We start from the raw sequence: 25,316 nt of genomic DNA, 5'->3' as shown, positions 1-25,316 counted from the left end.
AATTCTTGCAATGCGTCGCAATAGGCACAGACGGCTTACGAAGTTACGCGGTACCTAGATACGACCCATTCGTCGCCGCCTCAGCGGAGATTCCGCCCGTACGAACAGAGGCACGTACATGCAGAGAGACTGGTGCATGCAGAAACGGCATCCTTGGAACGAATGAATCAATGTCCGGCTTTCGAAAGCGCAACAATGGAATAACCCAACGACCCGAAGCGGCGGCAACGGAATTCGGGACGCGGCAGGGACGACGCTAGAAGCCGCCGTAAGTGGCTTGTTGGCATTGGGAATGACTGTCAAAGACAACAAGGGAATCCGAGTCGTTTCAAGGGACAAAGAGGACGGATGTGTGAAAGGCAAGCAGGCAGGGTACCTGAAGAAGGGGGGAGACGGCGGGCGACGGCAGGCGGTCCCAGGCACCTGGAAAAGAGAGGGTCAAAAGACGGTGAAGGGATGGGATGGGGTTGGCCGCGGTAGTGGGAGTGAAGGGGAGCGGGAGCTACCTTGGAGAGCAAACCGTGACCCCCTCGGGCGACGAAACATGCGATTCTGGAGGTGGGAAAAGCTCTCCGTCTCCTTCACAGTGGTTTCCCAGTGGGTAGGAGGTGCCAAGATGCAGGGCCGAATGCGGCCGAGTGGCGGGTGCGAAATCGTGGGTTTGCAGAGCGGCGTGACCGGTACCTGGTGCCTTTGCCTGATGCGGTACCTCTTTTTTTTTCCATCTTTTTTTTCTGTTTGATTTTGCACCAGCACGTCAGACTTGGACGGCTTAGGTACTTCAGGGGGGCCGTGCTTCAGATTCTCGACCCAAGAGATTCCAAGATTCCAACAAGCATCAAAGTCGAACAGGGCCTTGCAGCAGTTGCAGCAGCAAACGATGTAGGGGAACGTGATTATGACTAGTGGAGCAGCCTCTAATCCTGCTGTGTTGTGCAGTTCTGTACTGGCTTTTACCACTGCACACAGCAAGGCTGAACTGGGATGAATGTCAGGTGTCGCTTTCTCGACGACGGCCAGTATCAAATGCAACAAGATGTGTGGGTTCACAGCGTCGGGTTGGGTTGTTGACATGGTCAGGCTTTGTCCGGCGGCAGAAGGAACGCTGCTAACGTTAACTCGGATAAGCTGCCGCTAATAGATGGATCTGAGAACACTGTTTGCGAATGACGGGAAGGAAGAGAAGGCCATGGGGTGGGATACAGAAAGGAAAAGTGATGCTGTCTCGCTTGGGACACTCGCCGCGCTTGCCCGCGGGAAATGAAAATTGGGAGAGCATGAGCGGAGAGAGAGACAAGCTAATATAAAGATTGAAGAGGGGGAGAAATAATGAAAACTGCCGGGGAAAAGAATAACAATGGTTCAATGACAAGCCTTAAATCCCTAACAATGATTGGACTATTCTGTCAGGCTCAGGCTGCAGCGCGTCCAAGATTACTGGTCGTTGCTTCCACCCAGCAAAATCCACCACCCACCTATCATCATTTTTCCCACCGGCTTGCGATGACCCCGAGAGAGAGGAAACCCAGGGACCTCGCACCCGTGAAAGTCCCCAACCCCTGCCGCCGACCGGGCGTGGCGCGGCGGCCCTCCAGCAGCGTCCCAGCTTCCTCTTGCTCCTCCCGCCGCTGGTTCCCAGGTCCTGTCCCAGCCCGCCCAGCCTGCCCAGCCTGCCCGCTCCTATGTACTGCGTGCTGGGTCTAGCATCCCGCTGACTCTGGCCTGTGGGCTGTGGATTGATATGTTGTGTGCGCGTGTCGGCCCAGTGCGTTGTTCACCGGCCTGTGTGGGTATCGCACATACCCTGTCAGGAACGACGTGATGCCCTGTCTCAATTGCTCATCCCGCTGCTGCTAGGTTCCAACTGCGTGCTGCTGTAGTGCTGCACCGCTGGGCTGGTGGTGCTGGGCTGGGCTGGGCTGGCCACCACTGCACAAATCTCGCGTGCGCAGGACGTGCGGACCTGATGCATCCATCATCGTCTGCTTCTCCTCTCTCGCTCTCTCCTGTCCCATCTTCCTCTCCCTCCTCCTCTTTCCTCCCCTTCCCCAACCTCCTCGTCATCTTTTTCTCTCACTCCCATCCATACTCGCCTTCTCCTGATCTGGGCGACAAACGTCCGTCTGCACTTGTCTTGCTGCTGTCGTTGCATGCCAGCATTCGCTTGCGTACATTTCGGCTGCCTTGTCTTCCAGTTGTGTCTCGGCTCAGACCTTGGTTCTGGCTGACGCTATAGGTACTTGCTGCTCACTGCATTTGCTACTGGTACTTGCCGCCGCTGCCACTGGGCCAATTCACCGCACTCCTCCGAGTCACGCTTCCGGGTGTCGGTCCTGAAACACAACCAGACCAGTCCATCACCCTCGCCCTCGACCGACCGTCTTTCTTGTGTCTACACATCCATCCGCACACTCTTCATCCTCCCCCCTTCTACACCCTTCTTCCTCAAGACCTACGACCAGCTCCGCCCGCCTCCATTTGTTCCATCAAAGCGAAAAGGGGATTCCCTCTCACGACCGCAACGAAAGAAAATCATAGGGCCTCGCAACGTCCTTGACCTTCGCATCCAACCCGTCGTGCCGCACGAAACTAGCATCGAATCGAGACGAGTCCGCTCACGCACGATCCGATCCAATCCAACCCAATTCTCATACACACACATAAACCCATTGTCGCCACCCTCGAGCAACCCGACCCCAAAAGCAACTCACACACTCATACACTCTCTGTCTCTCTCTCTCTCTCTCTCTCACACACTCTCTCTCTCTTCTCCCTACCTCCTGTCTTGCACATTCAACAGTGCATTTCTCGAATCCATCGAGCCCGATACTACAACCCTTTCCGCAAAACCCTGTCAAAGGGGCCATCCAAGCTGGAAGGGATTTATCACTCTCCTACCTTCCCACGGCTGCACTGCCTGGCCCCATTCGACCCGACTCATACCTCAGCCGATATATCGTCACATTGATCGCCTTTCAAGATGAGAGAAGTCAACTTCAGTATTCCCAACGTCAACAAGGCGTCGGTCGGCATCACGACCGCCCTTTACGACCGTCGGGCCCTCGACTGCACATCCACCCTTCCTCTCATCAACTCTCTCAACCATCTTGCCTACCTTACCACCTCCTCCGCTCGCATCCGCGACATCCTCACCGTCGATGGCGGCATCGAGCGCTTGGTTTGCATTCTGAAACGCGGCCGCAGCAAGGACATGATGGACATGTGGAAATGGAATTTGGCCTTTCAGTGCGTCGTCAACATTGGTGTCAGGGGCACTGAAAACGTTCGCACTCGCGTCGTCGAGGCTGACATGGTCCCTGTCATTGCTACCATCCTCGACAACTACATCAAGGTCACGGAAAAGTGCAGAGACAAGTCGGACGACAAGAGCAAAGATCATCACCACCGTCACAGGAGCCACGAGCACCGCAGTGTCCACAAGGCTCCTTCCTTCACCAACAGATCTAGCCGAGCTGAGGTTGATCAGAGAGCCTCCCGCCGTCAGGCGCCTCCTCCATCCATCGACGTTTCTGCGACCTATGCAGGGTCCTCATCGTCCAGTTCTGCAGTCGACCAGCAAACCACCGAGTCCACGCCCACTCCGTCCCAGTACCCGCTCGCGTCCTCGGCCGAGCGGCCTGCCTTCCCGGCTCACCGACACCACCATCATCACCATCACCACCACCACTACCGCGCTGCCGAGGCCCGCCATGCTGTTGCTTCTCCGCCTCGTCAGACGGTTCAGCCCCTGGCGCCCGCTGTACCTCCTACGGAAACCATGGAAGGCTTCGTGCGACCTGTCCGCGATGTCGATCGTCTTGCATCGATGATGAGCTTTGGCAACGCAAACTTGACCTCGCAGCCATCCTCTCCCACTACCCCCTTGGCACCCCCTCAAATGCGTTCTCCCACCGTCCGACCCACCTCTGGACTCGCGCCAACCAGCCGATCCCGCCGCCGCCCTTCCATCCGACATCAGAACTCGACTGTCGACTCGGACGATTTGGTCGGCGATGACGCGCCCTCTGACGAGTCTCCTGACGCCGAAATGTCGGGGACTGGCACCGAGATCCAGGCTGCTGTCAACATCCAAGATATCACCATGGAGGAGGGAGACAGCATGCTTGCTGGCTCTACCACTATGGACCTGAACACTCCCACCGTGTCAGAGACGCAGGATACCGGAACCTTCAACATCACGCACCGTGGCCCCGTTGAGACGAGCAACACCACTGCCACGACTCCTGCACCTGTGCCCACCATCGGTCTTTCACCGAACCGCCCTACAATGGTCACTCCACCCCAGCCAGCCATTCCTAACGCCAGCGTCCCTCGGTATTTGCTCGACCGGCAATTCGTCCCCAACGCCCAGATGCTTGCTGCCATGCCTCGCGAAGAGGACGTCTTGATGTCCCTTCAGCTGCTTGCCTACGTCTCAAAATACTGCGGGCTGCGATCATACTTCCAAAAAAGCCACCTGGTTCCTAGGCTCAAGATTGGCAAGGAACTTCGTTATTTGGACGGCGAGAACGCCGCAGCGGATCAGGTCGAAGACGAGGAATTGGAGGAGGAATATCTGCTGCCCAACGATTTCAATATCTTCCCCTCGTGGAGAAGTTCACAGTTCGACATCACAGTACAGATATGCAGTACTGGGCTGGCGTTGTCATGAGAAACTTGTGCCGAAAGGACGATACTCGCGGAGGTATCCGACAGTGCGCCTACTACCAGTGCGGCAAGTGGGAAGAGTTCACCCGCCAGTTTGCCAAGTGTCGCCGCTGCCGTCGCACCAAGTACTGCAGCAAGGAATGCCAAAAGAGTGCATGGGCTTTCCATCGACACTGGTGCGTTGCCGCAACCCAGTGAAAAACAAACCACTCGGCGCATCAGCATGTTCGACTATACCCGGAACACGCCTCCTTCAGGCGTAATGTTTATAATACGGATCCTACGCCCCCACGGGTGGCACTGCATTGCACAGCACAGCGTTTTTTGAAATGCATGGCGTTTCCCTCGATACCACTGGTCTTTCAGCAGCATATTCAAGGTTCGGCATTGGGTGCTTGCTATTAATGGAGGCGGCACGACTTCCCTTTTTTTTTCTTTTTTTTTCTTTTTTTTCTGTCTGCCAGGACGATATATCATCAGCTTCTTTCTTCCCCTAGCACATTTCGCAAGACAATCGTCGAAGCCAAGGGGGTGGCACGACAAGTGCCTCTTACTGTATACATTTCCGAACACAGAAAGGTGCGAGCTTCAGTTTCTCGATGCAGGCTCGCTTCGACAGCGCCCAACGAGGTTTCGCGGACGACCTAGCATGAAACTGCAATGGGCAGCGCACGCCCTCAGCCAACCCTAGCTGACGCAACTTGCGTTTGCTCAGAGCCGATGCCCAGCGTCCCGCATAGGGCACCATCTTGCGTCTTTGTGGACTGCCTTTTATGTTTTGGATTGGCAGGTGTCTTGGTCTTTGGCTACTAGACTGGCGAACTTCGCAACAGCTTGGAAGGAGACTATGGATAACACTGGCGGCAGTTCTGATTCGAGTCTCGATCATCCGCCTGACCATATTCAAGGTGGCGGAGGAACCAACAGAGCAGAGCGGCTTTATCAAATTCCTTGGGACTTGGATAGCATTGACGGGCGGGAAAGCATGGATCGGCGCTCAAGGAGCATATGTTCCGAGCAGCCAGCGGAGGATGATGTACGTATTGTTATGAGAGTTTACCAGCTATAATGTCAGGATTTATACGGTCTTCCAGAATCACTTACTCTTTCCTTTCGTGATTGTTGTCGAAGGCTCTGCCAATGGGGGAGTGCCGGTGGGAAGTGCCAATGAACGATGCTCATGACGTAGTTCGCCGTGTATTTTGCGACAAGGAGTTGATTCAAAGTCGTCGGGGCTAAACTCAACTCGGCGGCTTGTAGGCGCGCCTGTGCGGAAAAGTTTGTTGTATGCCGTCAACGCTGAATCCGGGACGGAGCTAGGTTCGTGGAGACGCTCTGCTTTGGTGCAGGGGGTATCGGAAAGTCTATTTGGGAGGGCCGCGAGAGCAAGGTGAATGCGTAAAAGTTCAAATTAGATATCTACAGTCAACAGAAAGGGGTGATTGATTTCTTTTGGCAGTCCATCCAGCCCGAGGGTATTTGCTCCTCCTCCATTCTTTTGCCCTTATTTTATTTTCATGGGATCCCTTTCCAATCCACCGCCCGACGCGCTCTCATCCCATCCGACGATCGCTCCCTCCTACAGAGATTCTTTTATTTATTTGACAGAGCCTTTCTCCTGTTCTTGCCTGGGCGCTGCTGGGGCTTCTTGCCGACGCCGCCCTTCATGCGCTTGGGGTTGAAGGCGCTGAGGTCGCCGGAGCTGACGGCGTCGCCCGACTTTGCGTGGCGCTTCTTGCCGCCGAAGCCGTATTTGTCGTTCTTCTTGGCCCGCTTGGCGTTGACGCCGCTTCCGGACCGGCCGCCGTCGCGCTTGCCGTCGCGCTTGCCGGACGAGTTGGTGTGGCTCTTGATCTCGTTGTCGACACCGACGTCGAACAGGTCGGCCTCGTGCGTGTCGAGGTTGGAAGAGCCTTCTTGGCGTTCTGGGCGGGGTAGTCAGTACAACGTAGGGCATTGGTCAAAGGGGGCCAAGCAAAGCAACTTACTCCTCTTGAGCGTCTTGATCTTGTCGAGTGTGTCCTTCTTGGCCTTCTGGCGCTCCTGCAGCTTGGCGACTTGCACCTGCTTGCCAAACTTCTTGAGGTCGCGGAGCTTCCTCGCCTCGGCGGCGGCCTTTTTGGCGCTGGCCTCCTCGACGAGCTTGGCCTTGACCTTTTGCATCTGGCCGTCGTCCTTGGCCATCTCGGCAAAGTAGTCGTTGGGGCGCGAGAAGGGCACGCCCTCCTTGATGAGCAGGCTGCGGCCCTTGCGCGCCGCCTCAAGCGATTGCGACAGGAGCGCGAGCTCGCGCTGGAGGTCGTCCTCGACGTCGGGGACGGCGTCGGCCGTGGGCTTGGACGATACGACGGACTGGTGCGTCGCAAAAGGAACGGTGGACGAGGTATCGATGCGGATGCGGTTCAGCGAGGCGAGGAGCGCCGTCTTGTTGTTGATGGTGAGCTTGGTGTGCGGGACAATGTCCTCCAAGTCCTCCTCGTCGGCGTCGAGGTCCGACAGGGGCACGTCGTCCGCCTCGGGGTCTTCTTCGTCGTCTTCCGAATCATCATCCTTCTCCTCGACTTCTGTCGGCGTCTTCTTAGTCGTCTTAGCCGTCTTAGTCTTCTTGGCTGGACGCTCAATCTTTTCTTCCATGTCGATCTCGGAATCGGAGTCGCTGTCTGTGTCGTCCAATGCCTCGATGTCGAGCTGTGCAAGTTGGTGTCAGCCGGTGTTCAGGGTTGCGCAGCGCAAATAAAACATACCTTGTCGTCTTCCTCCTCGTCGTCCTCGTCCTCGTCATCCTCCTCCTCTTCCGAGTCGGCATCCTCGAATTCAGCGTTCAGTGTGATTTCACCCTCGACAGAAATGACAGAGGCGTCGTCGTCCTCGTCCTCGCCCATCTCCTCGTCTTCGACATCGTCTTCGGCTTCGGTGCCCTTGGACTTGGCCTTCTTCTCTTTCTCCTTGGCGGTTTCGCGGTGCTTTGCCTTGATCTTTCTCTGTTCCTTAACCTTGCGGAGGTCGACGCCCTTCTCGGCCGCCAAGGCGAGCTTAAGTTTGGATTTGGTGACCATTTTTCTGCAACTTTTGGTGCTTTTCCGAATAGAAATATATGGGAAAGAAGAAGACACTGGCGCTGGGATGGTCGCGGAAAAAGTGTGCTAGTTCGAAGAATTGACCTCTTGCTCGACAAGCGGTTTGAACCAAGGTGGGGAGGGCCTAGGAAAAAATGTCGATTGAAAATAATTCTGCCGTTTCGGTGACCCACTCCCCAAAAGCGGTCAATATTGTAGTGGACTCATGCTCCGTCCTCCGGCATGCGGTGGGGTTTGGTAAGCATTGATTGGTCACTATGCCTTTGTCCTGGCACACGACTCTCGAAGTTGCTAGCAACATCTTAGTATTTAACTCACACGTATGTGCGCTTATAACAAAAGTGACAGTCAGATGGATCACATCCACTTTCTTCATTGGCTGTTCTTTAACTATTGCAATATTACTCAGAAGCTAGTGTAGAAATCGGGCACAAGACTCCAAGGGTTAGATACAGCCGCTCTCAGGAAGCTCGGGCAATAGGTGAGAACAAACGACCACTGCCTCCGTTCGCAAACTTTTGGTTTATAAGTTGCTTCTAAAACCCAACACATCACATACGACCATACCCACTGGAAAACTCGGGATCCCGTCCGCTCTCCCATAGATAAGCCAGTGAGGGCCGGATTAGTAGTTGGGTCGGTGACGACCAGCGAATACCTGGTGTTGTATGTTTTTTTGAAGCATTTTGCAGCTGTTGCATAAAACAGAATTGGCTCAGAGCGCCCAGATAGAGTCTGGGACATAGAAAGGGATATGTTAATGTGACAAAGGCTACGGAAAAGGTTGTTTGTTGCTAAAGTGCCATAGCTAAACTTTGTAATGGCCCGGTCCAGGATGCCTCTGCCTTGGAAACAAATCCAACGTTGCGGCCAACAAGATGTCCCGATTCCAGCTTTCACGAGCCTTGGGGATGCGAGCAAGATCGCCAAGACTTTGCACCTGCTCTCTCTCTCTCCCCCTTCTCTTTTCCTTGTTCGTGTATTTGGGACCTATAGAGGAGACGTGGTAGTGGTTGGTTTGGGTTTTGGTGACTTGTTATCTTGGAAGCGGAAACGGAAACGGACTGCCGATGTGAAATGTAGAATGTTCGACCATGTTGAAGACAAGTACCTGATATTTCGGGCTACATGAGTGGAAAAGAGGTTGTCGTTGTGTTGTTTTGGGTCCTCCGGCGGTTTTTTTCTTTTTTCTTCCGGTTTTTTTCTTGTCTGCTGATCAACTCCCTTGGGCTCGAGCCGCAATGAGCAAGACGGTTGAAATGATGAGAGTGTTTCTTGGTTTCGTCTTGCTCTACAAGATCACACAACCAACAAATGTAGCTCCGCCGAAATCCCCAGGACTGGTGTTCGTCTGCGCCGGGACGGCAGGCTCCTGGGTGCCTGACTTTGGCTTCATCGTGATCTTGCAACAATCTGGCACGGACTCCATTTTAGTGGTTTGGGAGTATGGTTGTTTTGAATTGCTTCTTGTTTGTTTTCTTGGTGGCAGGCGGTATATTCGAAATCTGTCATTTGGTGATGTCCGAGAGAGTGTGTAGACCAAGGAGACACCCGGCCTTTTTAAATATACGAGGTCAGTTCAATCGTGCTTCCTCCATCATCCGCGTGCTCAAAGAAACACATGCTGTTTTACTATCCAAAACATGTGCAATACGCTTCTGGTCGGATGCGGGTATAGCCTGGCTTTGGAATCTGTAAGTCAGGGACGTTGACAACACTGTCCCTTTGACAAGATCAGCTACCCTGCCTGGATCATTGTCTCTGTCACGAATGTCGTTGCTGCCGTAGAACGCGGGCTATAAATGGAGGAAGCAAGGGCTCGAGGGAAGGATGGCTTCTTTGGCTGAACATTAGAGGTATGTTACCGAGCCCTTGGACCTCAAACTTTGGTCGTCCCATGGGGCAGTGAATGTTTTGCTGACCGTGGTCAATAATGCCTAGGTAAAGCAATGTCTTTGGAGCTTCCATCGGTGACATGGTCAGATACGTTGTCGCTTGTGCGACTCGATTCGTGTTGTCTGGATGGTTCAAGCGTATGCCGTTGACCCAGCAGAGAAAGTGGCCGAGGCCGGGGCCTAACGAAGGGATGGACGTGGAGAGTACTCTGAAGAACAAGGCATGGCCAAGGAAATCGTACTGGACCGATTCCTCTAAGCCACCGCCTGTTCAAAGGGTTGAGAACTGTTCAGGTTTCTATTGCGTCGCCACCTGTCTCCCTTCTGCCACACCGAGTTGTCTCTCAGTGTCACGTTCGCGAGTTGTTCCACTCTGTTTTTGAGACGTTTGGCCTCGGCTTCTCTCCCTTGCGTCATCCCAGAACGATGAGAACGATGGTACGTTGGCTGTTCTGGAAACATGCAAGAGAATACACTCGATTCGGTGCAGCAACGCCCAAGTCAGGAAGGCGCTGGATGCGGTGAGACAGTATGGACATTCGAATATCTAAAGCGACGCTATATACCGAGTGTCTAACATGGGCTCTCTTCTTCTCGGACATAGGCTGTTTCATTTGGAGCAGCAATCGCTGCCAGTGCTCGCCTCTGCCTTCGCATGGGAGACTACGAGTAGCATGATAAGACGCATAGAAAAGAAAAAAGTTGAGAGTTGAGCTGTTGAAGTCGTTTATTTTTTCCCAATACTATTCTCATCCTGGAACTCCACGCTCCCAACCGTGCCGACGTTGACCGACAAACGACGGTGACAACAATGATTCGCAATGCTTGATGTACCAGCATATCTGTGCCAATGGAAACCTGCTACGCCCTTGCTTTAGAAGCGGGTAAAAGGGAGCCTTTGACTAGTCAGCACAACCTTGCTCAATGTCCAGAAGCAAGGAAAAACTCCAACGTGGAACCACACAGTATACATACCATTTGCCCTTGAGGGTAATGACAACCCACGGGTTCCCTGCCTCATCGGTCTCCTTCTCGACACTGGTGTTGAAGCAGATGGCGCTCATGATACCGTCGCCAAACTTCTCGTTCAAAATGGCCTTGTAGGCGTAACCGTAGTTCTGCACGATCTCGTACAGACGGTAGATGAGCGGCTCAACAGGTGGCATGGGCCCTGCGCGACCACGGTCAGGGAAGGCAGTCAGTTTGGGCTTCAAGGACGCAGCGTCGACGCCGAGAAGTCCCGACAACTTCTCGACATCTTCATCCGACGCTTGCACCTGGCCGTAGAAGATGCCCGCAACCGCCACCTCACTGCGGCCCAGGTGCTTGGCGATAGCCTCAAAGGTATGGCCGCTCTGCGCCTTTGCGTCGAAAAGGACCTGGGAGTGAGGGGGGAGACGATCGGCCATCGAGGGCTAGGATCAGGTTAGCTGATGGCCATTCTCATTATGCATAGGCATTTCGCCCAGGTATTGACTCCTTCACTCACGTCAAGGCTTGCGAGCTTTCCGGACATTGTAGGCTTTAGATGTAGTCTGTGACGTTAATCTGCAAAGTCAACTGTCCAATGTGATGAAACCGTTGCCAAGTTTCGAGTTCGGAGGAAAGTTCGTCCTAAGTGTGGTGAATGAGATAGAACAAGACAGCCAGCTTCAGGTGCAGGTCTGATTATGAATCACAGACATGAGATACAAGTCTGATGTCTCTTTATATAGGTTTCCGCTACCGGGTTATGCGGATACATCGCGTCCGGACGTCATTCATACAGATCGGCCATGGATAATGCGGGGTCGTGAGCTAACAAAAGCATCAGTCTGAAATGCGTCTCTTGTTGGCTGCTGCCGAGGCCGAAGCCGCCCCCTCCGGAGAAAACACGGCGTTTCGGCTTCACTCATAACAAACGGTGCACCGTTGATCTCTTGCAAATCCCGACGAGGAATTGATGACTAATTCCGTATAGTATTCATTATTCATTATGGCGGGCCCCGGGCACACGGAGCTGAGCGGAAGCGGCCCGGTCGGCAAGCACATCCAAGGCTTGGCCCGGGTCGGACTTGATAGAACTGGGGCTGCTGGCCTGGCCCACCCTTCGAGTTTCGCCTTTAGCTGTTGCTGAACAGATAGACTATGCTCTGTTCTACGCAGTTTTGGGAGCTTCTGGGTATTGGCTCCTGATGCTCCTCCCTCTCTTCGAGGGCAACAGATATTGCGTACCCACTGTCTAGTTCCGATCAACAAACTTGAGTAGTCGATACTCCAAAAGAACTGCGTATCCCAAGACAACCCCCAATGATCGCGCTACAAACCCATCGTTGGAGGTCGGGAGTAGGCCGATCAATCTTCCAGTCGCTCCCAATGTTTCAGCAGAACAGTGTTACTGGGTGAGTATGTCCTGTAGAGCCTTGTGGCATTTCCGACACCCACGACCGTCGGCTGCATTTGACGTATTGATCACTCACACACATGGTGTAAGTTGCACTTTCTGTACAGTCCTTTGTGCGGGACCAAAACAGATACTCCTGGCCGACCTATTGCTCGAGAATGGCTCGAATGGCTATGCGGATTCCGGCTCAGCAAACACTTTGCTGGGGCTCAGTTTCTGGTATTGGTGCTGACAGTCCGTCCATATGGCGACATGTTACGTTCTCGTGCAAAAATTCCATCAGGCCGGTACCGTCCGATTGGCAGTGAGCGTTGGCCAACCTCTGAGATCCCATTCTTTCTTGGCACCCTTCAGGTCATCCACATTCAGGATATCGACGCCTTCCCGGATGAGTACATCCCAAATGTGGTTTCTGATACTGATAGGCCACGCGGGAAGATCCCAGTATCGAACCTTCAAGCCGCGAGAGTGAGCTTCCTTAATCTGATTTCTCAGCTTTGTCATCTGCGCCTCCGACAGGTCCCCAAACCAAACAGTACCAATCGCCTTTTTGAACGATACACTGGTATAGAACGAGTTGGTCGGGTTGAAATCGTGGCTGTCCAGTTTGAGAAGAGGGGCGTCGAAGAAGGTATCTCTATAGGTAGAGTTATCGGCGACCAGCTCGAAGGGTGTATTCCCCGTACCGACAACGGTGATAGGTCCATAGTGAATCCTGCCATCCACGACCTTACTCAGCCAACCTCGCTCGCGCAAGGGCTCCAGTTGACGCACCACCTGCGGCCAGGTCTCGGGGCCGCTCGTCTTCAAGTCCACGAGAAGTACCATTGTTTGTGTTGGGTTCGCCTCATAGATACCTCGAGGAGACCTCTGGGTGGAGTTGTCGAGGTCCATGTTGCGTTCCTCCAGTAGTCGAACGAGGGGATCGACGTAAAGGTTCGTGAATGTGTTCTTCTCGTGAAGGGACCACTTGTTGTGGCCAACAAACAGCTCGGTGCCATATAGCCAAACATCAGCTTCGATGCCGATGCAGCCTACTTGGAGAGCATCGTAGATTGGCCGTTTTCTCCAGTAGTCGTTATGAGAGTGACAAGGTATGGGCACGACGACGCTCGCTTCTTCAAATTCCTCAGGCGTAGTGTCCCAAACCTCACGGGCCACGAACAGAACTAGGTTCAAGAGAACGAATATCAACCTGTTCAGGCATCAGCTAAACATCCCCGAGTTTTCTCGGTCAGAGAACCTACAGCATGGCCAACCAAACAGCGCCGCACATGAAGAAGGAACGCTTCCGTGTCCAGGGCTTCGGAATCATGTAGGCAGGAGGCAGTAACTCGTCCTCGGAAGTGTAGCTTTCGGCTGGAGTCGGCGGCACCTCAATATCCCTGTCACCTGCGACATCGCCATCTTCGGATGAGTCTCTGTACCGGGCCATCGTGTTGCTCTCTCGGGACCAAAATAGACGGAAGCGATCACGTACGGCGTCGATACCGGGGCTAACAGGGGTGGACATCGTCAAATGGTGGTAATATTCGAGTTACGTCGATACTCTTCAAGCAACTGAAAGGCACGAATTGACGGCTGCTGACCCAAATTCAATGCTGCAATGTTGCAGGGCGCAATCGTAGAGGTACCCGAGATGTTCCTACTGAGAGGACATGCCGGAATTGTGACTAGCCGGGGATAATCTCTGGTGTCCTGAGTGCGGCAAAACTCTGAATGATAAGACGTGGTCTAAGTCTGTCAGAGGTGGAGGCGAAGAAAATTCAAGGGTAAGAGGGGAGGTAGGTTTGTAATATAACACAGAAGTGGTAGTGGTGTTCAGTTGTGCACAAAGAGGGCAGCAACAAAGGCGAGAATCAAGGGATGCAGACGTTTGCAGAGAGACCGAGAGAAGGAGGAGTCGTCGAAAGGAGAAACACCAAATATAGCAGGAGCTATCGCGGTGGCTTTAAAGCTTGGGTTGCTGCTTGCTTTCAGAGTGAAAGGGAACCCGCAGCTACCTTGTCAATCACCATGAGGTTGGTCCGGGTACTTCGAGTCGAAAAGGCAGGGCGGGATGGGGAAGGTCATATAAAGGTTTAAACGGCAAGTAGATCCGAGCATGGATAGGGATGATTGGGGGCTAAGGATGGTTGAGAACAGACTTTTAGAAGAGCTGAGGGGTCTGAGAGCGGGACAAGAGATACACGAAGGACAGGGTGAAGAAAAAGAGACGGGGGGTGGCTGGTGAGAATGTGGGCAATACGCCGTACGGTGGGCGGGACTGGCGTCTGGCGTCTGGCGTGTGGTTCCAGAAGATGTGATGTTTCCGGTTATGCATCTGTGTGAGTGAGTGAGTACGTGTAAGCGCGTGAGGTACAAGTGAGTGAGCGTATTGTCTGGGCCGTTCATCAGCGGCTGGCTGTGTGAGGCAAGTGTCTCGAGAAGAAGGTACTCATACTAGTCAGGTGGCGGCGCATTCAAGCATTTCCAACCCATCCATGTCACCGTCCCACGGCGAGGGAGGGGGCGATCAAGGAACACTACCATGAGCTTAGTTAGCCCAAAGTTGGTGGGGGGTGCGGGACCCGAGGGATTGTCTCTGGCGCCTGGTTTGTTTGTGTTTGCTGCCCTGTCTGGGGAGGGGGGTTTGGCCAAGGCCAGAGCCCGCATTGAGTGGATGCAATTGTGAGGATGGATCCGAGTGTCAGTTATTGTTTTGTAGTGTAGATATAGTGAATGCGGGTATCAACTTCGTCAGTCATACGTGGTACCGGTACACAAGGAGACGCATCGTGTCAGGACATTGAGGTACCTCTTGAGGTAAGGGAACCTTCAAAGAGACGCTCGGGGCAAATAGGGCCCACCGAGAAAAGTGAGGCCAGGCCCAGGAAGAGAAGCAGCAGCACAGCTGAGCATGGATGATGACCCTGCGACAGCGCAGCAAGTTCCTGTTGTCGTTAGGCGCAAAACAAGAGCCCCAAACTAAGGTTAATCAGCATATCCCCCAAACCAGAATGGTCGTGTCGGAATGCCTCAGTCGAATGGCGACAGTGAGCCCATCGGGGCCTAGCCCACAGGGAAAGCCCTGCCCCTTCGCCGATAAGCTTAGCACATATTCCGTAGTACCCAACGCTAAGTCAATGATTCGAGGTGTTTGTACTGTATGCAAGTGGACGAATTGTGCTTTTCGGGCCCCCTTTCCCAAGGTCCCCAGATCCAGATGGGAGAAAAAGATGAGGTGCCAAGACAAGTCAGCGCCGCACAGAAGTGCAAGAAACCAAGACTTTGGACGTATTACTCCACGTTCAAGCCGGACAGAAGAGGGGAGGAAAAAGAAGAAGAAGAAAAAAGGGGACCAAAAAGGGACCACGTCTGGGCCTCCAATCCAGTCCAACAGCTGCGCCTACAGCCACGGATACGAGTTTCTCAGTGGTCAACTGTCTGTCCTCTGCACCTGTTCCCGGCCGCCGCATCCCCCGCGTGGCCCGTGCCAGCGCTGTCTCGACCCCTTGTAGAACCACCCTTTAGCCTTAGAAGGTGTGGGCACGTAGCTCGTACACATCAATAGATTGGGTCTCACATGGGTCTTTCTCTCTTTCTTCCTCTATTTACACCGTCGTCTCTCCTCCTCCTTTCCCCCACCGCCTTAGCACCAGTGAAGCCATTCCCATCCGAGCACGTGGCGCAGCCTATAGGCGGATAAACAACCTAGATACTCTAAGCGCCTGCCAACTACTACCCTTTTCCATGTACCTTGTCTGTCACGCGCACCCTGTTTTCACGTAGGGTGCTGTGCTACCCTGCGGCGTTTTCCGCTGCATCACTGCTGGCGCATGAGTATTTCACGTTGGCGCCGCACCGGACCAGACTGGGCCATCCCCAAAGTCCCCCTCCCCCAAGACTGAGCGCCATACACTAAGACCCGGGGGGGACCAGACCGAATTTGCCTATTACAAATTGCATCGGTCCCTCGTGGCTGATGAGTCCGCACGTAGTAAATGCTCGACAATGGGCACAGACTCACTCGACAGTGATGCCGTGGGTCGCGCGGCACATGCAGTCTCTGTCCTCCCGCCAGACGCACCAACCAGATGCCATATGCCATGCCGTCGTGGTATACCTGTGTGTGTGTGTGTGTGTGTTCGACTCGACCTGATCGTGGGCTGCCTGACCGATGATTCACCCGAAGGGGACGAGAGGCACGGAATGGTCAAGGCGGTTGAATACGTACGCAAACTCATCAGCCGCAGACACTGAGACACGCCTGAAAACATCTTCCAGTGTCACAAATTCAGACGGTCGCAATTGACTTTGTCCCCTCTTCGTCAACGGCCGTTCGATAACCCCGACACGCGAAACAAAAGAAGCCGAGTTTGAGCATTGCGCGTTTTGTTTGGGACAGAATCGGGTTTCTCTGCCCTACGTCCGCAGCACAGCCCATCGTGCTGCGACTTCGACCACCATGCGCACCTGGGACATGGCGGCGTCTCCGTAACTGACTTGATGGCTGCACCTGGCGTCATTTAGCATCCTCAGTACCGTCACCGAGCTCACGAGAAACACTGACCATGCCTCACCCACATTCCGCAGGGCATTCCAGCGTGAGGTAACCTAACGAGTTGAACCAGAGCGAACTACCTCAGGTATCCCGCCTTAATTACTCGGTTGAACAAGCTTTCACCCAACGCGCTTCGGCTAAGACGCCGGTTCTACCATCCTTCGGCTTATGCTAAATGGTGCCTCTGGGTAAGGTGTTGAGACGACGCGAGGATGCAAGAAAAACTTTCTAGGCCAAGCACTCGAGAGGACCAAAACTTCTGCAGGCGGCCACCTCGATCCCGAGCAGAGTTTCCGTTCCTCCATCGGGATGAAGCCAGTCCATGTGCTGAAGAACTGTCATTGATCAGGTGCCAAGATGCCAGATTGTGGGATTCCCGCTTGTGATCTCTCGACTGTGGATCGCCCCTGGGACCTCTTGCATGGATACCCCTGCCATATTCGCATCGATTACAGGGAGCTGGTTTCATTGAGCGGGACAAAAGTCTGAGGTCCATGTAGTGTAAGAGCGGCGTCAGTTGTTATCAGATAAACCTTTTCTTATCTACGCTGACATAATCCAAAATTTTCGAAAAAAAAAGTCCTTCCAGGATCATCACTAGCCACCCGTGTCGCATCCCATGTGCCCGCCTCATTTCATCGGCAAGGCTTGACGACGACGCGTTTCTCGACTGAATCGTTCATTTACCGGTGACATCAATCAAAAATGCCTCATAAGCACACAAGAAGGGATCACGATCCAGCATCGTATGTTTCGCCCGCCCCAAACAACATGGCCCATGCTGACCCCTCGCTGCAGGTTCGATCTTCCTCCATCCCAGATCGCGAGGCCGTTGCCCGTTCAACAGAGAAGCCGGAAAGCTCTGGCTGCCGCTGCCAAAAATGGCAAGAACGGAAAAAACCCAAAGACAGAGAATGATGGAGTCAAGAAGAGAAAGGGTCGTAGCAAAGATGACGACGCCCCAAGAGCGTTTAAGCGTATGATGGCGCTGGCATCCGGCAAGAAACAACGGTCCGGCCTCGACAACGGCGAAACGGTAAATCAGAAGAAGAAGGCGGCCAGGAAAGCTGCTGCTGCGGCCGAAAACAAAGACGAATCCGGCGGTCATGTCGATAAGCCCGAAGTGCCGACCATCCGTCCGGGAGAGAAGATGTCTGATTTCTCTGCGCGTGTTAACGCTGCTCTGCCGCTCGCTGGTTTGGTCAACAAGACGGAAAGGGGTGGAAAGGATCCTCTAGGGCTCAAGGTCCATAAGACGCGGAAAGAACGCAAGATGCATAAACTCTACGACCAGTGGAGGGAGGAGGAGCGAAAGATCCAGGAGCAGAAGGAAGAGGAACTGGAGGAGATTGCCGAACGCGAGCTGGACGAGGAGATCAACGGCGGTACTTTTGGCAACTTTGGCCAGACATCCACAGCCTTCTACGAGCCAGGTCAGGACGGCAAGAAGAAGAAGAAGAAGGGCAAGAAGGGCAAGGGGGCAGACCGCGAAGAAGATCCATGGGCAGTGCTCAAGAAAATGCGCGCAGAGGCTAAGGTGGGACTTCACGATGTCGCGCAAGCGCCGCCAGAGCTTCACAAGGCCGGACGAGACAAGCTCTTAGTGCGCGGTGCTGCAGTCGATGTTTCCAACGTGCCCAAATCTGCGGGGAGTTTGAGAAGGCGTGAGGAGCTTCAGGAGATTCGGGACCAACTGGTCTCGTCATACAGGAAAAAGAGGGAGGAAAAACTAGCTCGTCTTGCTGCCGAAGCTTCCCCTTCCACCTCATAAGATACCCGAAGTAGTATTTCATCGTTCATGAATCTGATGCAGATACTTTAGTGCATAGCTGGATCCTTCTAACTTCACCATGTGCACATCAATGGTGGACTGTCCATGTTCACAGTCGCCATATCTGGTGCCGTTGATTTGATGAATTTGAGGGATGGTCGGCGATTTAGGTCCGTGCCCGCCGATCGCTGGAAGAAAGACCGACCACCGATACAGCATCACGTGCCTTTCCTCAAGCGCTGGAAACACAAATCTCGCTGTACCAGCCACAGTTCCCCACCTCAGTCTGCAATTTCACCTTTCCTGTGCCAAGGGTCTCGACACCCAAGTGGTAGCTCCCATCCCCAGCGGGGTCCCGACGCTGCACCTGCACCTGCACCTGCCACCAAGTCCCGTCTCTCCACCCACTCCAGCAGACCTCGTCGGCCGACTCAAACGCAGAAGAGGCAAGGGACAAAAAAAATTAAGGCCAGAGGAAATTCCGACCAACCCCGAACGCCATTTTCAAAAGCCTCGGGTTCGAGTTGCCCTTGTCGACCTTCCACGCTCAAATTCTATGCAGTTTTTTCTCTCCATCAAGTCGCCCACCTAAGAATGTCAAAACGGTACCAACGGTCATAATGTCTCGCGACCTTGAGCGACTGATAGAGTCACTCATTACTGACATTTCATGTTACGGTGATTTGGGTGAGTGAATCCTGCTGCTTCACTAAGCGAGAGAACTGGGTCGCAGCTCGTTTTCATGTTTTTCACCCTAACCCGCTTCTTGCTTCTCATGTTGCAAGTGCAACAAGTTGGAAGACGTAAGGTTTCGTCTACGTTCAAAATCCTCGGACATAATATCATATCCATCTCTCAGCTAGCACATTGCTTCACTTACTGACAGGCGACGATAGGATGCACTGTGTCGCATGTACTTGAATCACTCGGCACATTTTACAAAGACACTCAACCCAGACAAAATGCATCCGCAAACCCTCTCCCTCAATCAACACCCGCGGAGCCAGAGCATCTCCTTTGGTCGACGGCTTGGGACTGGCTCAGAGCAAGGAAGGATATCTCTGTGGGAGCGAATCGGAAATGGAACCACCTGGCTCTATCCGATATTCTCGCTGTACCAGATACAGACTCTCAGAATGTGTTGACGGTACCTGGTACATCAGGACAGTCCCTGGGAACAGCACCGAACGTCTCTCAACCCAAGGAGCAACCTCAAATGATGGCACGAAAAGACGTTCCCCGGAAGCGACCCCGAATCTATGTTGCTGAGGACCGCATGTGGGAAGCCATCGCTGGACACGCGCCTGACTATCGAAGAGTCCCGAGACTAGAGTGGATGGCCTTGGTTGGCATCGCATCCACGAAGCAGCAGGGCATTTTGCAAGGCGATCTAGGCCGACTTGTGGGCCAAGACAAACGGTCGCTGCCTAAGAGAACTGACGCGCTCGCCGATAAGGGGTACATCTCGAAGCGTACGACTCTCGTCAGGGGCACCAAAACGAGCAAGATGTGGTTGACGCGCTTCGCCCCAGCCCTTCCGACCAACCCGCTCAAAGCGGTCGCCAGTTTGCACACAACTGTGGATATGTCTCGGGATGCCCTCGCACGCGATTTGGAACCCGTCCCATGGCGCAATAGGTGGAACGGGGATTCGGTCGACTACATCTCTCTCGCTCAGACAATCATGGCTGTTGTCAAGGCGTTCGGAATTATCAGATATCACGACCTGCGCTGCAAGCTGGGCATCCTAGGTTTGAGGTGGCAGATGAAAGTTGCAGCAAAAACCTGTCGCTTCTTTGTTCAGACTGGTGCTATTCAGTATGTTGGTGCTACCTTGTCCGGCAAGCTCTTCAAGGACTGTCTCAAATTCGACCATGACCTTACGCATGAGGATTGGGCTGCCTATCTTGCTACAGGCAAGCAGAAAAGCATCTCCTTCTCAACCGCGGACTTGGGTGATGCGGACATTGGGTCTGGTCCGACAGACACAGCTGTGAATGCCGACCCCTCAAACCCTGAACCTGCTCCCCGTCGCGACACTAACAAGCGCACCAATTCACGGACCAACTGGTCGCCAGATAAGCCCCTGATTATCACCGTCTTCGACAACATCTCGGCTGCTGGCGCTGCGGGTCTTTCCAACAAGCAGATAGGAGACTCTACACTGGGATCGTCATTTCGAAGGTACTTGTCCTCGATTTCGTCGACAATTTCTCTTCCAACACAGCAACCCAAGCATCTTGGGCACTTCCAAGTGACGAGTGAGATGCATCGGAAGGGAAAGTCTCAGCAATACCGCTACTTTGCACAGGGCTCGCAGCGGGCTGCTGAGCCGATCGCTGTCGAGCAAACAGTTGATGGCGAAGCCAACAGCCATTCCATGGCTGACGCTGTCCCTGGTGATACTTTAGCAGATTCTTTCACAGACCCAGCTCTTCTCCCCGATACGGCCCGAGCCGCTGGCGGCTTGGCGGCCCTCGCCCATGTTTCCGGCAGAGGGCTGAACGCCATCTCGAAGAGAAGGGCTGAGGTCTTGGAACTCCCACAAGCCAAAGAAAGTCGAGGGATGGGGCCTCGCTCTACAAAGCGGGCGAAGGTATCAGAGCAGGTCGAGGATGAAGCCATGGACGACAGTGGCTTTTCGGGGAGGGTCGGCTCTGAGCCCGAATCTGAACAAACCGTTAGACTTTCGACCAGACGCGGCACGAGAAAACGACTTGTCGAAAACGAACTGACATCGCTGATAGTCACCCTTAAGGTAGACCCCGCAGCATTGTCAGATTTCTTAAGAACCACAAAGACGAAAGCCGAAGTCAACGCCTTTTCTGATACCAAGCATGTCGACAATACTAGAGAAACCAACAAAGCTACACACGCTACCTCTGAGGAAGCTACCCACTCGTCAACGCTCTCAGCGAAAGATGCACCTCCAGAGAACCCCTCGATCGAAGAAAGCACAGTTTCTACTGACGCCCTAGATGTAGAAGAGTCGATTATGGTAGCTCCGGCAATTTCGGGTGAAGATGTGGACATGGACGATACCGAGGTTGTCAATGAGGACCCCATTGACGAGCCCCCTTTGAAGCGTGGAGGACGCCGCAAGAAGAAACAGGCGACAAAGTCTTCGAACCGCGGTCGCTCCAAGGTCTTCAAGTGCGACAAGTGTGGTGGGACGTGGAAAAACGACGTTGGCATCAAATACCACCTCGAGAAATCGAAGACCACCTGCAACCCAAGCTATCTCCCACCACTATCTGGACCTCCTGAAGCTCTGTTCTCAACCGCCAAACGTTCCACTCCAGCTAAACGAGCAGTTGCTGTCCCTCGGCAAATCCAGTCTCGCCACTCGAGGTCGTCAGCCATCGCTGAAGCTCCAGATGACGACAACCAGGATATAGATCAAACACTAGAGGATTCAATATTGACGGTTGACCCGGGAACAAGCACCGGCTCTCTCAGAAGCAGAAACATGCGACGCTATGGAGCAGGACAACCTAACGCATCGTCAGAGAACAGACAGAGTGTGGGGAAGGGTATGGTTAGACGACGAAGGAGCACCAACTCGGCCTCATTTCTGAAGCCACCCGTGTCTTCAACCCAGTCGTCCATGAGCGGGTTGATTGATAATGCTGCTGGAGGAGTGAGAGACATGCCAGCAGAACACACGCCCGTCCAGCCAGCCTTCAAGAGGTCACGAATAGAGGATACCCCAAACGCCGACGAATTAGATACCTCTCCGGAACGTCGTAGACAGGGCTTTGCCGGAATGGATGAGCCCGAACAACCGTCTCCATCGATGCCGAAGAAAAGTCGTGGTAGTTTTGGGCGGAGAGACTCATCTTCAGGTCCTGCTAAACAACGCTTTGTGCGGAATACCACTCGCAATTCCAAGGCGGTAGAATCCAGGGGAACACCTTCATCAGGAACTGGCGGTTCTCAAATATCACATACTGAAGCATTGGGGGCTAGTCTTAATGATAACGGTGCTCTATCAGAGCTCGAAATCATGGAGAGGGCCCTCCTGTACATACTCCGTGCGAACGGCGGAGTCTTCGCCGGCGGGCAGTCACTATGGTACGCTGTCATTGCCACATGGGAAGCTGCATTTCCTTCGGAAGAAGCTCCTGATCACCAACGTTACAAGGATGCTCTGGCCAGATTGGCCAAGAAGAAACAGGTAGTGGTCAGCACCCATGCCTTCAAGGACTCACGAGGCATGATGGCAAACTACCAGTTAATACGAATTCCCGGAGTGGATGCATCGTCTCCAGCGGGTGTGGCCATGAAAGCCAACATTGTTGCCAAACACCCAAGAGTGTACACACCGCCCGCTTTCACGCCTAAAGCAGGGCTTCCCGCAGAGCACAAGCATGACGCTCAGCCTGTATTTTCCAGCCGTAGGAAATTGGTACAGGGAATCGAGGTTCTTGACGCTCCATTCTATGCCACCAAAGCTGCCAACGAAAGACCAGTCACCCCTCCTGAAGGCTTTCAGACCCCCAAAAAGCGCAGGAGAAGGATGGTCACGAAGGAGCAGCTCACTCATGCCGAGGACGAAGGTCCTGACGGCAAACGCAGGAAAGATATCTTCCGCATATTCATGGACGGACGGGGTGGCCCGAGTGACGGGCCTTCGGCCTCGTCAGGAAACTGGAATGGCGGCTTTACTCCTCGGCTTGTCTTCCTCCGCCCTAACACCTACTTGGGGCAAGAGATACCAGAGGATGTTCGGTCTGCATTACGACCTGATCTTCTAGATCCAGAGCCGACGTATCCCGCAACGTTGGTGGAAAGTGGCATTGTCAACAACTATAATGTCACGTTCGCTGACGCCGATGCGATTGTGGGCGAGAATGGCACCTGGCCAGCATATGACAACAGCTTCTTCGAGGTGGAAGATCGCAGTCTGACGATTGGTGGCTGGATGCCGGACTCTCGATGGTTTTTGAGACAGAACCTGCCGCAAAATCTGGCCGAGATGATCAAGTGGCGCGGCCGGCCCAAGACCAGCTTCCCAAGCAGCAGCCAGTACTACGAGTTCACAGAACAGGTCGACGCATGCTTCGATTGGGAACTGTCTACCGAGGGAATGAAGCTTCTTTTGGCCGAATCAATTGCTCCTGATCATGTCTTTATTAACCACGGTGTTGGCGACCTTCCGGGTGAATGGGAGAACCCGCCGCTTGAATGGGATCCTGCCAACCAGCTCAATCCATCTGCCCTATTCGACATACAAATATCAGAACAGGCGACGACTGCAACCGATCATCTCTGGGGCGGTGAACTTGGTCGTCAAAGAAGGCGGAAACGGCGACAGAACAAGCTCGCAACCGAACCAAAGGAGCTTGTCGTCGGTATTGATTTGAAGATCAGAACGCTTATACCTCTTCCCAGGGACATGGATCTGAGAGACGTATCGAGACGCAATGCTGGGCTTGATGAGACAAACGAGACCATCTTGATAGCAGCATTTGTTGTCACGAGAACACTTTTGGGTGGCGCCGATCGAATTATCGAATGGGGTCTAATGATGACTTTGTTTCCTGATATGGCACTCAGCGCTATGCGACGATTTTGGTCGAAGGCTCGAAAAGACCGAGGTACATTCATCAACCAGCTTACGGAACGATTCCAGATTCAGTTCATCTCCGCATACGAGAACAACGAGTTCCCACCCATCAATTTCGACGACTACATTGGTTACGACTGGCCTCGCCTCATCAAGTGGACAGCTGGTTTGATCGAGGATTCGCAGGAACTACCAGCCAGCAAGGCTGCTTTGGAGCGTGGTTACTCTCTTGGCTCGGCATGGACGGATGTTACCAACTGGCGCGACGACTACTACAACTTCCAGATGTCCGTCTTCAACCGATTCGAGGCGGCAACCTCACGTCCAGCGACGTCTCTCGTGGACAGGAACAACGAGTTGGTGTCGAAAGCAGACGCTGACGATCTTGTCACAGCCATGTCATGGCTCCGCTCCCTTTGTTACACACACCGCGATAGGTACGCGCCCCAGGATATCAGGAAAAAAATGGCGAGCATAGGGGGCGGAAACGAGGACCGCATTCAATCCTTGCTTGAGCAGGCAGTCGAGACCCTCCAGGGTCAAGGTGTGATCACGGACAGCAAGCTCAAGGCACTCGAGGGCCGGCCGTACCGCCTTACAGAGACATTCCTGCCAAGGTTCATGAAGTGGACTCATGCGGTCAAGTTCATCGATGCCGCCAGGTTCAAGTCTCAGCTTGACGGGAGCTTCCGGCGAGGCGAGAAGATTCGAATCCCGTACGTGTTAAATGACGGTGAGGTCATGGCTATGATGAACCTACAGGCCAGCGGGCGAGTCATCGTTACCACAGTGGATGTACCGAGCATCCCTCTTGGGTTCGATCCGGGCAACTACGAAAGCAGAAAGTACCCCAAGTCGTACTACAACTTTGGCCTAGAGATCGCGCCCACAGAGACATACATTTACGACGAGGACCTGGACATCCTCCGCCAGGCAAAGGGCGACAAGCCGCCGAGGGAGAACCACAACCGCGCGATACCTCTGTGGTCAGATTTCTTTGGAGAAATGAACACAGACCGCTGGTCTCAGGTTCTCGGCGCGGTTGCGTTTGTTATCGCAACACGGGGGCCTCTGGACGTTCCGTCCGTCTGCGCCGTGCTCAAGCCATACCTACAGGAGTTTGAGGTGCAGATGGTGTTCGACTGGGGAAAACGCAACGGGGTGTTAAAGCGAATGGCCCATGGGGCGAGTTGTACAGTCGACGAGTGGTGGTGGTTGCTGATCGGAAGGCAGCGAGCCAGTGCTGTATAGTCGGCGCGAAGGGACACGATCCGAGGAACTGAAGAGACACCCTTGCAAATGCTTATTGCCAAGACAGTTCTATAACAGCATACCCGAACGTTGCGTAGACGGGCGATTGGCATGACGGCCCTTGTAGCAATAACTCAACATCTAAGAATATTCGAGTAT

At 53.7% G+C, this 25,316-nt stretch overlaps 6 protein-coding genes and 1 non-coding gene across 7 annotated transcripts; 4 read left to right on the top strand and 3 right to left on the bottom strand.

Moving 5' to 3' along the window:
• Positions 1–2,980: 2,980 nt before the first annotated feature.
• ColSpa_10449 (MYND-type zinc finger protein samB) lies at positions 2,981–4,672 on the top strand (the record flags this gene model as incomplete). The annotated part of the gene is made up of 1 exon (XM_049276661.1): positions 2,981–4,672. One exon carries the CDS (start codon positions 2,981–2,983, stop codon positions 4,670–4,672), a length of 1,692 nt encoding a protein of 563 aa, XP_049132618.1.
• A 1,589-nt stretch (positions 4,673–6,261) lies between these two features.
• On the bottom strand, positions 6,262–7,724 carry ColSpa_10448 (rRNA-processing protein EFG1; the record flags this gene model as incomplete). Its single annotated transcript, XM_049276660.1, has 3 exons — positions 6,262–6,593; positions 6,657–7,356; positions 7,413–7,724. 3 exons carry the CDS (start codon positions 7,722–7,724, stop codon positions 6,262–6,264), a joined length of 1,344 nt encoding a protein of 447 aa, XP_049132617.1.
• Positions 7,725–8,300: 576 nt separating this feature from the next.
• Positions 8,301–8,416, top strand: ColSpa_rRNA_041. The gene has a single exon (XR_007414272.1). It is a non-coding gene; the product is annotated as a 5S ribosomal RNA (ribosomal RNA).
• Positions 8,417–10,514: 2,098 nt separating this feature from the next.
• On the bottom strand, positions 10,515–11,156 carry ColSpa_10447 (cyanate hydratase; the record flags this gene model as incomplete). Its single annotated transcript, XM_049276659.1, has 3 exons — positions 10,515–10,536; positions 10,616–11,019; positions 11,130–11,156. The coding sequence occupies 3 exons, from the start codon at positions 11,154–11,156 to the stop codon at positions 10,515–10,517; spliced, it is 453 nt and encodes a 150-aa protein (XP_049132616.1).
• Positions 11,157–12,302: 1,146 nt separating this feature from the next.
• On the bottom strand, positions 12,303–13,536 carry ColSpa_10446 (altered inheritance of mitochondria protein 6 ARB_06966; the record flags this gene model as incomplete). Its single annotated transcript, XM_049276658.1, has 2 exons — positions 12,303–13,218; positions 13,271–13,536. 2 exons carry the CDS (start codon positions 13,534–13,536, stop codon positions 12,303–12,305), a joined length of 1,182 nt encoding a protein of 393 aa, XP_049132615.1.
• A 3,735-nt stretch (positions 13,537–17,271) lies between these two features.
• ColSpa_10445 (uncharacterized protein) lies at positions 17,272–18,337 on the top strand (the record flags this gene model as incomplete). The annotated part of the gene is made up of 2 exons (XM_049276657.1): positions 17,272–17,312; positions 17,365–18,337. The coding sequence occupies 2 exons, from the start codon at positions 17,272–17,274 to the stop codon at positions 18,335–18,337; spliced, it is 1,014 nt and encodes a 337-aa protein (XP_049132614.1).
• Positions 18,338–19,556: 1,219 nt separating this feature from the next.
• Positions 19,557–25,157, top strand: ColSpa_10444 (uncharacterized protein; the record flags this gene model as incomplete). Its single annotated transcript, XM_049276656.1, has 1 exon — positions 19,557–25,157. One exon carries the CDS (start codon positions 19,557–19,559, stop codon positions 25,155–25,157), a length of 5,601 nt encoding a protein of 1,866 aa, XP_049132613.1.
• Positions 25,158–25,316: the final 159 nt, after the last annotated feature.

Source organism: Colletotrichum spaethianum, assembly GCF_022836535.1.
Source record: "Colletotrichum spaethianum MAFF 239500 DNA, contig35, whole genome shotgun sequence".
In the NCBI taxonomy this organism is placed as follows: Eukaryota; Fungi; Ascomycota; class Sordariomycetes; order Glomerellales; family Glomerellaceae; genus Colletotrichum; species Colletotrichum spaethianum.
The sequence above is the reverse complement of the archived record's forward strand: the minus strand, read 5'-3'. Positions and strand labels throughout refer to the sequence as shown.